This window comes from Plectropomus leopardus, chromosome 17, assembly GCF_026936395.1.
Source record: "Plectropomus leopardus strain MGB_pleo_1.0 chromosome 17, ASM2693639v1, whole genome shotgun sequence".
Taxonomy (NCBI): Eukaryota; Metazoa; Chordata; class Actinopteri; order Perciformes; family Serranidae; genus Plectropomus; species Plectropomus leopardus.
Window position 1 is genome coordinate 6,463,704 of NC_142192.1, and position 18,206 is coordinate 6,481,909.

At 39.0% G+C, this 18,206-nt stretch overlaps 1 protein-coding gene across 3 annotated transcripts in view; it reads right to left on the bottom strand.

Moving 5' to 3' along the window:
* trappc9 (trafficking protein particle complex subunit 9) overlaps positions 1-18,206 on the bottom strand; it is a 250,147-nt gene that overhangs the window by 122,241 nt on the left and 109,700 nt on the right. For all 3 annotated transcript variants that reach the window (XM_042506370.2, XM_042506368.2, XM_042506369.2), the window contains one exon: positions 8,068-8,210. In XM_042506370.2, coding sequence (XP_042362304.1) covers positions 8,068-8,210 — 143 coding nt within the window. The remainder of the gene's footprint in view (positions 1-8,067; positions 8,211-18,206) is intronic.

Consider the following 18,206-nt stretch of genomic DNA (forward strand, 5'->3'; position numbering starts at 1 on the left):
TTATACCTTTTGACAACCATTGCTGCTGGTTATTTGTTTTTTATTTATTGTTATCATATTTTATACGTCCTTTTAGCCCACTGAATGTGAATCCAGGTCATCACTGTAAAAGAGCTTAGAGCTCAGTCCATTTTATCTGAATAGACAATGGTTTGATGATGAATTATATTTGTTGTGCATTTCAGCATTAAAGACTTAAAAGCAACATTTCTGTCCAGAATATCTGTTGTTGTTGCTTTAGATCATGACGTCAGTAGTTTTCATGGGGGCTATTTATTCAGTGGAGAGTGGCTCTACAGTGACATCTGTTAGCTGAAGGCAGCAAAACAGCAGAAGCCTTATAAAGGAGGTCCAAAGTGTTAAAATTACTCACGTAATGACACACAGGATGCACTTTCATGAAACCATATGGGAGGATCAGTTCATTTCCCCCAGTAGAACAATGCATTATTCCAGAGTGACACCATGTTGAGGGAATGGGATTTTAACAGGTCCCTGTAAAGTATTGATCAGTGAGTATTTCACACATTCCAGCTCTTCTTTTCACAGATCTGTCACCTTACATATGGCCCGATGTGAGAAAGCAGGAGAGGAGAGACAGTGAGGTCTGTTCTGAATCAGGCAGGAAAGTGATACCATAGGCAAGAGGAGGTGTAGAAATGTATACTAAGGGAAAGAGAGCAACAAAGGAGGGTAGGGGAGAGGCAAAGCGAGATGTGGAGGGGAGTAATGAAAGATGTCACAAGAGACACGGTAGCAGGGAGAAAGAAAGAGATGGAAATGAAAAAGAACGGACAGAAGATGTGAGAAACAGTCCAACGGAGAAAGAGCTTTTGAAGAAAAAGTCTGTCTGGAGAGTTAGAGCGTGAGAGAGCAAAACACAGGGAGAGGGAGAGGTAATGAGATACAAGAGCTACAGTGTAAAGCAATCACAGCAGCCTTGGAAGAAATACCTCCTATCTGTAACTTGAAATGTTTCTTTTTAAAAGCCTTGGTTTGTGGTGTATTGGATTATACTGTTGCATTCAACAGTAAAGTCTATCTAAAGCTAGGTGAAAGGGCTTAAGCAATAAATCTTGATTCTTTTAAGAGTAACTAAACCGCTAATCCACTTTTTTTTCTACATACTGTGTTATAAATATAGTGGCTGCCCTCTGAAGGTTGAAATCTGCTTTTGGCGGATCCAGAGAGGCGCTGTTGATTGAGAGGCGGTACAACTGTTGAATAAACTGTTGGTGCATATTGTCCAGCTAGCAAATAAGTAAGCTTGCTAGCATGGTGGCAACTAGCAAGCAAGCTGCTTAGGGCTAGCTTCTTACCAGCTAGCCAGCATGTCCGTGGTTAGCTCGCCAGTCACAAAAAGCTACCCAAACAGAGTGGTGCAGGAATGACGTTGTTTTTTTTGTAGGCCGACACAGACGTTAGCAGTACCCTGGTTCCCTCGACAAAAAGCCAGTGTGACTTTTCCTTTGGATATTGGATTATTGTAGAAAATAAGCCCTGTGGCAAATAAAAGATTATGATACTGACACATTTTGTTCAGTCAAGGTGGGAAAATCAAAAATCAATTTACTATAGTATGATGATTTTTCTTTAAAGGATTAAAAAAAAAAATAAAACAGTAATGCCTGAATAGTTATAGTTCAAGTTGGAAGTTGGAAAGAAGTTGACGCTTATATTGTGGTATTTTATGAGTAATGCCATATCCATTTGAGAAAAAACAAAGCCAAACTGAGAAAAGTCCGAGGATGAACCTTCAGCTGCTTGTATTGCAACTCCAATTCGGCCAGTCAGCATAAACTCGGATGTTACACAGATTAGATCAAACCCCCTGTGAAACCCCATACTGTAGTTTGCACTGACTGAATTCAACGTCATCCCATTAAGCCACTTAGCAAGCACCTCCTTTAAAGTGCACAGAAACTTCAAAATTCACAAGGGAATTATTTACTGTATTGTATATCTTTCAGCAAAACATAATAATCCATTAAACCTGTGTTAATCTTGTGCTGGCAATTCACCAAAAAAAAAAGAAAAAATCATTTTCAAGAGAAAGGGACCAGTAGTGCAAAATGCTAACTAATTCCAGGTTTCATTCTTGCACCACTCCAAACACCACGCAGGTGCTTCTCTAAATCACCAATCTTAAAGCTCCAGCTATTTGTGAGGATGCCCAAACTATTTTCGCTGTGACATTTTCTGGTCTCACTGGGCGCTTATGGAAGAGTAACAGATGGATGGAAAGAGAAACAAGGAGGAAAAGTGGGACAGAAACAGAAAGCTGTATTTCTGCAGGGAGATTTTTTTTTCTTTGCCTGCACCTGTTGGATATTTTAGTGACTCGCTGTGCACCACAGTTGGAAGAGGAGCACAGTAAGGAAAGTGTCACTGGCAATCCAGCGGTGCAAGTTTGGTACAAAGACTGACCACATTTTATGCCAGCAGCCAGCTCAGAGCAAGGTCAATAGTGCACTTAGAACAGCACACATGAGTTAATCCTTTAAACCTGGACACCACTTTTCTTGTGCTGCTTTTGAAGAACTTTTACAGATCTTTGAACACTGAGCTAATCTGTGCAATTTCTTTCAGAAACATGGTAAAAAAAAAAATAAATAAATAAATAACTTTAAAAAAAAAAAAAAAAAAGTAATGAGCAATTTGGTAAGAAATGTTCCACAAATTAGAAGATATAAGTGGATTTCGAAAACTATGTTGTTTTTTTAAAGCTTGGGAAAACTGTCTAGGGGAAAAAAGATGAAAAAAGGAAAAAATTATATTCATAGTTCTCATAATTACATATTTGAAATTATGTTGCAGAATCTTTAGAATTTGCTAAGCACTTTTTCTTATTTTTTATTTCTTTTTTTATTTTACAAATTTTAAGGTAATTTCTTGTACTTTTTACTAATTTCTTGCTCATTTTCGGGGTCAGTCCTTATTATTGTTACTTATTGCCTTCTTCCAATGCTTTTGAAAGAAATCAAGCCTTTTTGCTCAGGTTTCAAAGGGTTAATTGGCGAAGAGACAAACACACAGACCTCCCCCGATCCCCCAGAAAACTTTGACTCACGTTTTGATTGACTGTCTCAGCTCCACCATACACCCCTCAACCGGTAAACATGTATAATTGCACCATTTAATTCTAATCATGGCCGTGATGCCAGGAGAGCAGGATAAAGACTGATATCAGATTCTTCCAACATCTGTCATCCACAACAGCTGGCATGGATGAAGGCCTCCCCTTCAGGTGAGGCATGTGTTCCATAAACAGGCACTAATTGGAGTGATGCACATCGTCAAAGCCTGATTATGCACATCAAATCCACTGGTTACCTTGATTAAATCTCACATAACCAGCACCAGGCAGCTGATAAATCACTATAAACACTTCAGCACTGTTGTAAATATAATTTTTTTGTCTGTCTGCCTGTTTGTATAATAGTTTCTCTATTTTCTGTTTTACATGTTTGAAATAAATCAAATCAAATTAAAAAATAAACCTAACCAAATAATTTTGTTGCCTGGACCTAACTGTGATCGTTTCACAACATTAATCATATTAAGATCGAATAAAGATGCTAAACCGTGCCCTGTGCATTGCTATCACACGCCAAGGGGTGTTACAAAGGGTCTGTATTTGACAAAGGGTCTGTATAACGGGTTGGTCAATCTCTTATATGACTGGTGCATCCCAGTGACTATCTCTGTATAGCAAAGCCCACGTTTCACGTTGTTCATTTTGTTCTGTTGTATTTTGATATAGTGTAAAAGATTTGTCTTTCAATAATTCTAACTTGATTGAGTTTTGAAACTATGCAATATTCTGTTCATAGTAATGCTTTATTGAATATCTACATATGTTACAAATAGGACTATGGAAAAAAAAAAAGGGGGGGGGGGGTATATAAGTGCAAGGGAGGAAAGTTAGAGAAAGAAAGGAAGAGAGACCACTAGGAATGCAGAGACATGATGTGAGACCAAGTCATTATTTTTGGAGACATAAGTAAGTCTTTGCACTCAGGTCCTGAGTCAATTCCTAAGTCCTAAACTTTGAGTTTTGTTACCTACACAAGTCATAATGCACTCTTCACCAAATGTAATTGCATTAATTGCAACAGTGTAATAATATATGGAATTTACAAATATTATAAAAACTTTTTGTAAAATTTGTACTTCTTTGTTATAACAAGACTGTTGAAAGTAATTGCATCTCAGATTGCAATTTTCAACCCGCACATTTTGTACATTGCAATTTTTTTTTTTTTTGGCCGCTGAATACGTAAAATTATCTTTGGTATAAATGTTTTTAAACCGGTACTCAGCAACGTAACGCTAAAGTTACAGTTCTATTCTGCAACTTCACTGGATGCTGCCAGATTTGGTTCAAACAAAGTAGATGTGGGGGATCAAGTGTCGACTTGCTGGGGATGAATAGCATTAATTTCAGCCGATACAGGAAATGAAGGAAGGGAAATTAATTGAATCTGTGTTACCATTTTTAAATAACATACTTTTTATTCTTTTGGCTAAAACTGTGAGTAAAATCAAGTAAAAAAAAAAAAAAATGAGTACGTTAAGTCATTAGTCGTGGATCTAAAAGTCCAAGTTGCAAATTTTCTTTGATTGCATCCAGTCGAGATCTAAAGTTGTCAAATTTTTGACTCGCAGAAGTGAAGAAAAAGAGTCCTGAAAAAGGAAGAAGATGCAGAACATATATGCCATGGTGAGAAAGACAGGAAAAAGAATGGATGAAGAAGAAGAGAATGAGTTATTTTTTCTTCCTCTGTTATTGTAAGCAGCGGCTCTACTATTGCACGTTTTAGGATGTGAGGACACCACAGCTAAATCCTACACTGTTAACAAGGAAAAGGCCTGTCAGGGGTTAATGTACGTTTATTTATAGTGTGAGAGACAGAGAAACGGATTGATAGATAGTTGGAGAGGGAGGGGGCGACACGCAGAGAAACACAAAAACAGATCGAAAGGATGAGTCGCTGTATTATTGAGCCATTTCATATAACCACTTCCAAATTCTCTTTTAACTTGCAGCCAAGAAGAAAGTCAATAGTACTTATCTCAACGAGTAAAGTGTGTTACAGGACTTCAATGTCAATCCCTCAAGAGGAGAAATTCCAACAAATAATCTATGAATTTGTGTACAAAGCCTGAGAAAATGAAAACTGGGAAGATGTGATTAAAATCTGAAAAGTTCCTAATGGCAGTTTGAGTGCTAGTCATCTCAACCTCTGGAATCTAAGCCTTGGAGAACTGTAAGGGTTTTTATGGGATTTGTTTTTTTAAATTTTGACCAAAGCTTTCAGAGATATCACTGCTGGCAGGATTAAGATTTGGTATCACTGAAAATTTTTCGATAATATTTTTGAAGCATTATGCAAAACATAGCGTTTCATAGCGTTTGCGTTTCAATGCAAAACAAAACATCTGGAGAGCTTTGATTTGAAGAATATAAATTGGCCTCTTAGAAAGACGAAAAGAAAGATGAAAAGAAATTTATTTAATTTTAAAATCAAAGCAAGTCTTCTTGAATACTACATACAAGCAGCTGTGCAAGAACTTTACTTTACTCTTCACTTTAATTTTACAAAACAGAAAAATTTGACAAATTATTATGGAATTGTGTTCTTAAACTACCTGATAAAAATAATAATGAGAAGAAGAAGAAGTAATATAATATTATATCGTATCGTATCGTATCGTATCGTATCGTATCGTATCGTATCGTACCATATCAACAGATGGAGAGAAGGCTTCATCTGTGTCCGTATATGTATCTAACTTTGGACAGGTAATGCTTAGCAAAGAAGCACTGATGCCCGTATAAAAAAAAAAGAAAAAAGAGAAAGAAAAACCCAAAACATTAAATGTGATATTGAGCCATACAAATGAACATCATTTGACTCAAGATACCTTCCCAAGGCCTTTAATTTCAACACATTTCAAATGTTTCGCTTGAGAGTCAGTGTGATGAGGCGCAAAGTGCTGTGGCTGTGATCGAGGTAAGGTTGCGATGACAGGGTGATGGTGGTATAGCAGCCAGTTCAGTGACCCTACGTATGTATCAGCACTGAGCCAAGATGGATGGCTTAAACTGCAGATATTATTACAGCTAATGATTCACCTCAAGTGGCCATTACTCAGCTATAATCTGTCTCCCTAGCTTGGATTTTTTTTCATGAGAGTTGGGGAGCTGAAAAGTGGAGTGAAGTGAGACACGGGGGAATGTGTGTGTGTTTGTATGAGGATGTGTGATGGTGTCCACAGTAATGTATGTCCATGAGAAAGAGTGAGAGAGTGTGTGAAAGCATGAAAAAGAGACTGAATATCCATTCAATATCCATTCAATCTCTGGTCTGTCGCTGAAAAATACCTTTTCTGAGTCCTCTGGTTTTGAAAGCAACAATGTCAGAGTGAGTGCTGCTGCATTGGTTAAAGAGGTCGATATCTCTTCACCGAATCAAGAGGGGGAAAAAAAAATAGCTGCATTTGTATCATACGTGAGATAAAACTAGCCATTGGAATTGAGATTTATCACCAGTTATTGGGACAAAAGTGTCTGCAAGGTAGATTTTACTTACGTAGCTTTTCTGGCACTTCAGCAAAGGCTGAGTGGTGTTGCCATCTTATCTAACAATGGCTGGGTTTAAATGAATAATAAAAAGCCCAGACACACACAATAACAAAATCCAGGGTTAAAGGCTCATCAGATTATAGACGCTGAGGGAGAACCACTGAACAGACCGTTCCACAACCCATTCTGACGCTAAGTTACTCATCTAAAACTGAGCAATAGTTCACATACCACTGGTGAGCAAGGATCATTAAATATGAATTAGGCAGAAACCATTTCACTGACTTATTGACTGCATTTGGTTCCAGAAGAACAAACCTTGTGGCATAAGAAAAATAACATTTTTTCACCTTTATTCAGTTTGGTTTAATTTCAAGTTCTGTATAGTGAAGGATGATGGGAGGAGTCTTTGTGATTGGTGCAGTAAAATAGTATAACTATGTGTCTGCTGGACGTGTAAATAGGCAGCTAAATGTCAACCATATCAACTTTAAGTGTGATTATAAATCAGTGTTGTGTTTCAGCTTGTTGTACTGTTCTCAAGTGGCCAAAAATGAAGTAAAACAAGGTGAAGGAAGACATCAGCAAATTCCTGACAAAATCCACAGGTGTTACATATGTCTTGCTGAAAGTTTTGAATTAATTGTTGATCCTTTGATGGTTTTAATGGCTGAAAGGCTGAAATTGTTTTGTTTTGGGTTTTTTTTTTGCAAATCGTTGGTGTGTTATCTGTGACTTTTCAGTCCAAAAAGCTTTACTGGCGACCCGTGGTCTTTTTCTAGTGGTAATTTTACCATGAACGGGATTGTTTTTTTAGCAAGACATCCCTGTTTCTTCCAGTGAAAAAAAAAATAGGGCTAAGCTAAGGTCTTCATTTTTTGCTTTTTTTTGCTAAAATCTAACCACACATTTACCCTTTGAAACCTGGATCAAATCAATGTTATTGTGCTGCGTTGAAACGCCTTTCACAATCTATGTCAGTTCATGTCCCATAAATTACAAGACATTTTAAAAAGGTGAAAAAAATTACCTAAAAATTTGTTTTAAAAAAGACGGCAGGATTATAAAAACAAAATAAAAAAATTAAAAATAGGGAAGAATATCCTGAAAACTATATTTATAATTATAATAACTTCATATTTAAAATAACTTTTTTAGGTTCTTTTCATGTTCTCTTTTGGATATATTTTTTTAACCTTTTAAGCAGATTTTCAAGTGATTTTCTTGTAACTTTTTCTCTTTTTTTGTGCAAATTTTTGGTCCATGTTTTGTGAAGTTGCTTGTCCCCTTCTCCCCATGTTTATGAAAAAATAAAACCAAATTGCTCAGGTTTTAAGAGGTCAAACAGGGCATTGTTAAAATGGAAAGTTTAAACATATCTGTTGCATAATAATATGCAAATGTAACATATCTGTGTTTTGCAAAAGTGTACATTGCAAACATTTTTTCTGGAAATTGGTTGTTAAATTCTGTGTTACCTGGTTGCAGGGAGGGTGTTGACTCTGGTGAAGAACACAGACGGCTCCACGTCCACATGGACACCCAAAGACAGTTCCCTGTAGTAGCCTTCCACTTTGCCTGCTCCCCCAGAGTACTTGAAGTTCAGCACTGCTTCCAAAGTCTGCAAAAAGGACAAGGGAAGGTTATAAATGTAGATCAAGTTTGACAGAGCAACACAACGATGGGCTGATTCAGCCAAAAAAAAAAAAAAGCAAACAGTGATGTCACAGAAATATCTGTATGGAAGACTTGAGTATGATTGGGGTCAGAGGTCACAGCCAACATGTTGTGTGCAGCCTTTCCATCAGAAAAACTTGTGTGATTTTAAGATCGATGCATAAATCATTACAGCGAGATAATAAATGCACCTCGGCGCAGCTATTCTGCTGTTTAATGAAATGGAAGTGTAACGGTGAGAAACCCTGAGGGGTGGGGTGGGGGGTGGGGAGGGGGGTTGGGGGTGATTGGTGGCTCCGAACAGATGATTCAGAATCAACATGTCTCGTCCTAAAACTGTATGAGGAGAGGGCGGCAGGTGGGTGCAGAAGGTGGGATTTGTTGGCGCCGTTCCACAGTGACTGAAAGAAAGTGGACACACAGAATTACTCAGAGGTACTCAGGGGTATACTGTAGGAGGTGGGGTGGGGGGGGTGCGCAGAACAGGCAGCCAAGTCGGCAAAGGATGGGGAAATTAAAAGTGGCAGTTTATGGTGAGAGAGCAATAGCTGACTCAGGTAACGGGCGAAAGCCGGGTAAAGGGAGCATCCAAGGTCCCGCTTTTCTTCCTACGCGGCCTATATCATCTCTCCGCATATTGCTGATGGAGGTACTGGCTGTGCCTTTCCAGAACAAATTTCACTGATTCTTTGATTTTTTTTTTTTTTACGCGTTATCCCCTCTTGTGGGGGTGAGGAGCGCCAAGTGGGATGATTCAGAGCCTGCTGGCTAGACGTCTGGCCTATTACAACCTAATGACAGAAGCACAGCACACTGAGCAAAGAGAGATGAAAACATTAGACAGCGTTATTATCATTGTAGACCGAGCATCTTAATTCTTAATGTTCACTTAACTTGAGCTACGTGGCCTTTATTTCACATTCTGAAATATCTTCATGTCACATATAAAATCTTATTATTTTTCCTTGACCTGGTATATTTTGGTGCTATTCTTTTAACCACGCTGACAGCATGGCTCCATGGAATGTCCTTCACATTGATCCATATTCACATTCAGTATTAGATAGTTACTATTGGAAAATTTTGTTCAGAAAATTCATGTTCTCCAGAGGATAATTTATATTGATTAGTATTGGAAAATTTGTACAGACATTTATGTTCTCTAGAGGTTCAATTAGAGGGATTACCTATGGAAATTTTGTACAGATATGTGTGTTCTCCAGAGGATGATTTGTATGGATTATTATCAAAACATTTTCTACAGACATTTATGTTCTCCAGGGGATTCATTGTATGGACAACTATTGGAAAATTTGTACAAACATCCATGTTCTCCAGATGATGATGAATTGCTATTAGAGATCTTGTACACTACAATGGGAAATTTTTGTATGATTTTTTTTTTTATTATGTATGTCATGTTCTCCAGATGATGAATTGCATGGATTGCTACTGTAATTTTGTATAGACATTCATATTTTCCAAGGATTGTTGGTGGGCTGGCATGCTACACATGGTAAACACATGTAAAAGTTAGCACATAACTATAAAGCGCCATTGTGTCGGAGTACAACTACACAGAGCCACGGCATCGCTGTCTCGATATTATAAGCTTAATGTTAGATTCATATATGGACTTAAATGGAGCTCTCTGTCTGTACTCTGTATAATTATTTTGTCTAATGTTTTCTTAGAGCTTACTGATACGGACGAGAAAGACCACTACCACCGGAGATTGTGGGGGCAGTGTAGCACAGTTCAAGCGAGATACATCCGTAGGAGACGATGACGACATTTAAAAATGGTGTAACTGCACAAATTGGTAATTTAGTGAAGAATTCTCCATTTGCATGTTGCCTCACAATAGCCTCACAGACCACTGCTGTCTACAGTGCTGTCTCCATTAAAAGTACATTATTATGACCTCCTCCATCGTCACTACGTTGGTTGTCCTGGGAAACTTTTAACTCTAGTGCCATCTATTGGTTGTATCTACACTATCAGGACTCAGAAGTATGAGGGCAGTGACTTTTACAATGTTTTAAACGGACAAATTGTTTTTCTGACGTGAAGGGAATACAAAAGAGCCCTTGCTCTTAGCTTATTGTATTTAAGCTTTTTGTATAGTAAACGTACTATGGGTTATTTACAAAATGCATCCTACGTCACAGCTGACAGTAAGTCATCTAATATTGTGAAGACATTGAGCTTAACATCATTAGCATGCTTATTTTCAAAAGAAGAAGACTGCCCTCGTGATGGAGTGTTGCATAAAGCGCGCTTGATGCAAAGGCTGCAAATTAAAATCCTGATATCTTCCCTGAATACCATTTTCCCCAATATTTGTCATCCCAGTGGAGCCAGTCTGCTTTGGATGTGAAGGAAGGGAAAAGCAGCAGCCCTACAAAGGAGGCAAGAGACAGACGCATGCTGTGCTGGCAACGCAATGAAAGGAACAGCACGTTGATATGAATCTCATTTGAATTGATTGAAATCTCTCAGATTCTTTGGGCAAAGACAGTGGTTGGAGAAGCTTCTGTTTTCTCGACAACACTTGCTTTTTCCATCCTGTTTGGTAGAGGATAAGGCTGGTGTTGTTTTATCTTTAAATTATCACCAACAAAGTCCACGAAAAGACAAAACCAACAATGACTTTATCCTTCTAACAATATTGTCTGTGTTGCCAAAGCCTAATATTGTCAAAGAGCTCCACTGTTGTCCAAAAACTATTAGAAATACATTAAAGATCCACAAGATTTCAGTGGTTAATATATTGCTTCATAACAATAAACACAACCAGTGTGTTACATGTATACATTTTTAAATATAGTAACCCTTAAAAACCAGGGCAAATTGATGTGATTTCTTTCAAATATGGGGAGAAGGCAATGAGCAACTTAACATGACCTGGCCCAATTAATAAAAGGTTACAAGCAAATTACCTGAAAATAAGCACAAAAAAGTAAAAACAAAAACAAAAATTGCACTTTTTTTCTTAAAAATATGTACACAATAACGTAACAACATTTAAAATTATAGTTATAACAATGATAAAGTACAGTTTTCCAGACATTTTTTCTTTTTCTTTTTTTTTAATTCCCCCCTTTTTAAAATCTGATTTTCAGGGCATTTTCTTGTGACTTTTTGCTTATTTCTTGCAATTTGTGGGGCATGTCTTGTAAGGTTGCTATTTTTTTTTTTCCTTTTTCCCAAAAGTTTTTGAAATTAATCATGTTGTTTAAGATTCAAAGGTTTAAATACTTGTGAAAGTTGTCTGAAAGCAGCACGAGAAAACTGATGACGATCGAAGTTTCAAAGAGTTAATAGAAAGCAGGGCATACACAAAATAAAAGGAAATGCAGACTCATTTCTCTTTCTTGCAGTCCAGTGCTGTGTTACATGCAGCCGTGTGGTCCTGTGACCGCCTGTGTGACACTAATGGCCACAACATGATCCTCTTGTGGGAACAGTGATTGTCTCAGTGACACCAGCAAACAGTGGCCGCGCACCCCGATTCCCTTTTCAGACAGAAGCCAACCCCGAGCTCCTCCTCTGTTCGATCCTTTCACTCTGCTCTCGGTCCCCCTCGGGACCCTATTTCAATCACACTGGGCTAAAAATAGACTCCTGCTGTAATGAGCTGACAGTGTTTGGGAGCCGGCCAGCGGTAGCAACACACAGCCTAAGCAAACAGCCTGACCGCACACTTGCACTACCTTCGCATGCATGCAAACAGCGTGATCAGTGAGAATTAAGGTAACAGGTCAATTTTGGTGATCACCATTGTTGATAACCAGACTGCAAGTGCTGTTTTAATGTTGGATTGAGATTTTATAGCTTGTAGCCAACAGGAAAAAAAATAAATAAATAAATTTAAAAAATGAAGGGATATGGCACTGGAGTTTATTCTGTCAATCTGATAAATGATATACAAAGTGTTGAAATATAATTGCTAGTATCCTGAAAAGCTATACTATGTTACTTTTTGGCTACAGCTGAGAGCTATGGGATGACTCTACTGTTTAGCATGAAGCTACTGTTTGCTATCATTACACATCATAAGCTTTAGATCATATCAGACCAAGTAAAGCAGTAAAGCAGTCATAGACTGTTTATAGTATAAAAATCGAAAACACGACAGCTCTCCAAAAATGAAGCCAAAACATCTTGATCACCTGTCGGTGGCTGGCTGGAGTATAGATCATAGATCCCACCCCTCTATGTTTGCAGATTGAATACAGGCAAAACTGAATATTCAAACTACACATCAAATCAATTTTTCCTAAAGATGGTTTCTGTCATTCTAGGTAGTTCAGGTGGTGTTTGTTCAAGTGTTCAGATTCTGATATATTTGGTTTAAATTAGTTATCTGATGCTTTACAAAAAAATGGGATTTGATAACATGATTGACAGCTGTGAGTGCTAATCGGTGTGCTCACATTCAATCGTGCTGCTCGCGATTGATTGAATGAGTGTATGGGTGGAAACTTTATACAGACGAGGAGATCAATACTGTGCAATCTGTGGATCCATACAATGTCACTGAAAACTACTGAACTGTTGGGGATGCAAATTTTGCTTAAATTTTGAACAGTGGAAGTAAGTGGTGTCACATCGTCCATGGCAGTAAAACTCCTGAGTGTATTGGATTGAGCACTAGTGCATCTACTTTTTTATTTGTAAGATGATAAATGTATTATATCGTCTCTTAAAGGTTATCTTGCTTTAAGTTGACTTCTCCAACTCGTTCTAGCCTTATTACAAGGACATCAATTAAAAGACAAGCACTGATTCAACAGATTAAAACAAGTCATTTTGTGTATATAGTTCCTAATCACATATTTGTCTGAGGGTTTAGTAATCTGTACACAGTGAAACGCTCAACATCCTGAGACTTTGGTTGGACAGTATTCTCGAAGGCAGGTTCACCTTGACACACTCAGAGAATAACAAGACCTCTAACAGTACTATCACAAACAGAAAGGCCAGTATCCTGCCTCTGTCAGGCCTTTAGTCTTCAGATGCAGCCTTGTAATAAAATACTCTGGCCAGTGTAAAGAACCTGCTTCATCATAACTGTGACTGAGTCATCGCAGTTACAATGGCTTTTTTTTCATCAAGTGACTACATGGTGGTGTCTGATCTACGCAAGTTACTGGACATGGGACAGTCCTTTGAAGCAGGTCGACCTCCACCATTCAAGAGTCAAGAGTTTAATGTAAAAAATGATATAAAAAGGTGAATCCCTTGTTATGACAAAATAAGCATTAACTTGCAAAGACGTTGCACCCAGACTTGTTGCATCAAAGATGTACACCTTCTTCAAGCTATGATGCAGTTCGTCTCTTTTCAGCCTTCTTTTCAGCAATTATTTGGAAACTCCCTGAATATCTGTATTTATATTGTTTTTTCCCCACATTTTTGTCAATCACATAGCCACAAAGCAGCGACCCCTGTATTAATGTGTTTGTACTGTATAGTTACAAAACTCTCACAGGCTGGTGGCACCACTGGTCCTGTTTCATCTTTAAAAATACTCATGAAATCTGAGCTTCCAGCTAAACATCACAGACATGAATGAAATGTTAGACTGGCTTTTACCTTGAATATCATCACTAAGTATTTTGTTTTTTTTCTTGCTGTGTCACAAAGCCTCAGAGGACTATCCATCATATCCGTCCATACAAACGCAGCATTTGTTTTGACAATAGAGGTGAATTCTCAACACCACACATGGTATTCTCTCTCTTGCACATGACAGGCTGACAAAAAAAGAGGCTTTTTGAATTGCTCTGGCACTGAGATAAAGACCCCGACACACCTTGCAGAGGAGATTATGGCATGGACACATGTCTCCTAACAAGAAAACTAAGATAAAGCATCACAGTGATAGGTAGGTAGGGACGGGGGGGCTCTCAAAAATGGTACCACCTTGCGTGGATGATGCATTAAATCTCTAAAAGCACAGAATGAAGCAGTTTCATGTTACAAATCAGTGTTTCCTCAATGCTGTTTGGCCTGTTGGAGACAGGCTGTGAGCCTCCAAAACATCCAAAACATCATCCAAACAGACCAGCAGGTGATTTAATGTGCCAAAAAGACCTAACTAAAACATTTTCACTTTTAAGAAATAGTTTTCCAGACACTGTTTGACACATTGTGGCTGACAGAAACACAAATGGCTCTGTCTGGGGCCGGTGTTTAGTTTGTCCACACTGGGCTACTGTAGAAACTTGGCAGTGCAACATGGAGGACTCAGCAGAAGAGGACCCGCTCCTTCTGTAGATATAAACAGCTCATACAAAACAAAAACATTCTTGTTTTCAGGTGACTGTACCCTAAAGAAAATTTACTTAATATATTCTATTCCCTTTCTGCCAAAATATGCCCCTAAATCCTCAGATTGGACCTTTAAGATTTGGCTTCTCCAAAGGCTAAAGATGTGAAAAGAAAGTGGAAAACCTGAGTTTCAAAACAATGGATGATGTTGATACCGGCAAAAAGTTAGCACGACCGCTGCACTGTTGGTCACCCGCGATGCCTTGTGGTTAGACAACACGTTCTCATTTCTGAATTTGTCACATGGTGCCGCTCTGTCAGGACCCTCCGCGTCAGCCTATGATGTTTTGGGTATCCTTCTGCGTCAGCTGCTTCGCTTCAGGATGTCGTTACCATGATGTCAATAAGTGCACAAGTGGTGGGATGAGGCGGCACAGTCCTTATGTTCACAGTGCGGACTGTCATGACGGTTGGGTAAGGTAAGGTGTAGAAAAAAAAACAAAACAAACACAAACACGCACACCAGAAGCGCACTCTGACCTCTAACACAAAAGTCGGTTGTTTGTGAGACCCATCCACCTCCCGAACCACACGCCTTATAAGCGCACTCGCACTGTTTATATTACCTGGTTACTGACCCTGTCCTTTCAGGGTTTCAGGTGCACATGACCAGTTTCGTTTGGCCGCGCTGTCAAGTGGCACTATCTGTGCACGTTGCAAATGGATGTGGCCGTGGAAGGTGGCTTTTGGCGTCACACTGAAAGCACTGACAGAGCGGCGCTATGCGACAAGTTTGAAATAAGAACAGGTTGAGTGAGACGGGGCTTCGTCACAATAACTTTATGGAAAACTCAACTAATTTCAGCAAGTTTATCTTTGTGTGGTCAAAGTCTTCATTTCACTCATATTTTAATAAAGACAGGCTTGAGGTTACAAAAGAACAACAGATGCTTCAAAATAAAAAATGCCTATTTGCACTTGTACAGTCTTTCTCTCACTCCTGTCTGACCATTCTGGAGTGAGGGAACTAACACAGCTAATGGTAATAATTGCAAGCACAGAAAAAAATTGAATTTCACCTCACTGTTCCCACAGTCTCAGCAAAAAAACCACAGTAAAAGGCGCCGGTGTGAAACATCATTATCTTCCTGCAGACGGCCAAATTGGAAATGGCGTAGAGCCCCGGTTTATGGGAGATACACTTACAACATCAGTTTCTCTGTCTGTTTCAAAAAACATTTATTTTTCCAACCTTAATTTGGAAAGAAATGTGTTGAATAACATGTTCCAGCTATCTCCAAACACTCTCTGTTTTATTACCCATCCATGAATCCCAGGTGTTTTTATGTTTCCCTCATAACTGAGGCAGGTGTTTGAATGATGGGTAGACAGAGGGGTCACAGTGCACTTTGATGATGTGATGAAATGGAAGTCTGTGTGCCTAATTGTCCTTAAAATGAGACTTGACCTGCGCTAAGGTTGCATCTGCCTAGTGGCGGGGAAGTGAAGCCGTCAGCCGGGAGAGCTATTTGGTCGCCTGGTGGCCTCGGCTTCCGAGAGAAACTGAGGAATGACTCTAGGGTATTCACATGCAGTGTGCCCATTTGGAGCACTGATGGGATTGTCACTCGCATGTACACCTGGCTGTCAATCACTGAGCCAATCAGCAGGGCACCCCAGGGTTCCCCCATGAGGAAGAACGATGGGTTAAACAGCAGCTTTACATCTGCAGCGGAAGTGAAATACAAATAAAGTATTAAGTGAAACTGACCCCCGATAGTATGCCGGATGCTCGCCCAAATGTTTTCCAACTGACAATAAAAATTCAGTGATTCACAATGGGAATAGTTTTTATACTTTAAGTAAGCATAATGTACTAATGTACATAAAACATCATCAAAATAGAGCTTTTTGTAAAAAAAAAAAAATATATCTGAAATCTAAAAAATCTGAGAAATGTCCTAAAAGCCTGTAAGCACCCTAAAATCTAGGAAACTTCCTAAAATCTGAGAAACATCCCAAAATCAGAGAAACACCATCAAATCCTAGAAGTGCCATACAATTTGTGTTATGCCCTAAAATCCTGGAAAGGTCCGAAAAGCTTGTTAATCAAAAACAGTGCCAATGGAGGATCCCATGTACCCCCAAACAGATGTCATAGCTAAGGCCGTAATGTCCTTAAATCCTAGAAACATCTGGAAATCTGAGAGACATCCTTAAATCATAGAAAGATCCTAAATAGCATCCTTAAGTCCTAGAAATGTCCTAAAATCATGGAAGCATCTTAAGTGTCATGAAATGTCCTTAAATCTTAGAAATGCCCTAAAATCTAAGGATCGTCCTAAAAATCCTGGAAACTTCTAAGAATCCTGGAAATGTCCTAAATCCTATTGGTGTCCTAAAATCTGAGAAATGTCCTTAAGTCCTAGAAATGTCGAAAAATCCTACAAACTTCCAAGAATCCCGGGAAATTTCACAAAATCCTAGAAACATCCTAAAATGCTGCAAGTGTTTTAAAATCCTAAAGCGTCCTAAAATTCGAGAACAGTCCTTAAATCCTAGAAATGCTCTATAAGGACATGTATGAGGCTGCTGCGGCTGGCCCCTGGCCTCTTTCCATTTTGTCAAATTGGCCCCCAGGCAAAGCAAAGCATGTTGAGTATCCCTGATGTGGCAGATAAACCTTTCTCTGGGTCCGTCTGTTTCGGCTTCTAAGAGTTCATCGTATTTGTGGCCTTGTGACAGCTCGGCATTATCGCGTTCCTGCTGCGCTGGTTGGCAGCTGATGATTGATGAGAGAAGAGGGCAGGAGGGCTGATAAGAGCGAATATGTTCTCTATTGGTCCCATGGTGTAATGACTTAGCAATAATCGCCGGATGATGAGGAGCGAGGGCGCCGTGAACAAGTCTGTGTTGATTTGACAGCTGATGGAGGTTAGAGCATCTGAAACTGCTCGGTAACAACCAGGCTGCATGCAGACCCAAAATAGCTGACACCGCTGACAGGGGGAAAGGATTTTATTTTATTTTAAGGACTCAGTGAAGCACACAAGTTTGCATAGTACGGTATAATAACTTTGCCGGCTTCCAAAAACCAGCCCAGAACCAAAAAGCCTATCTGGAACAGCCTCGAGCCGGTCCACTTAATGATGGCCCTGACATTTCTGCCCACAGCGTTTATAATGTCACGCTCTGCACCCACTCACAGTTAGGGTTTGCCTCTGATGCGGCAATTAGAATGGGAGACATTTTAAAGAGTGGGTGAGCAACCTGCCCAACTATGTGAAGAAGGGGGATGTCAGACTCGAATTATTGTAGGAGGTGGAGGGTCCTGAAAAAAGAGTGACACAGATTCCCTCCTGCTGCATCAGACAGGTGATCTTAATGTTACTGTGGAACATTCAGCCATGCGAGGCTGTGTTTCCAAAGAGAAAACCTTTCGTCATTCAGCTGATATTTAAAGTATCTTCATGTTAGACTCACCTGTCACTGAAATCATGAATAAATACACGCTGTTTACTTATTGTTCAGGAGTGGAAACCACCAGATACCCCATAATTCAATATTATCATTCACATTCTTGCTAATGTACAAGTCTTCAAATTAAGACTTGTTCTTTTTCACAGTGCATCTCCTTGAAGCAAAAATATAATAATGATTA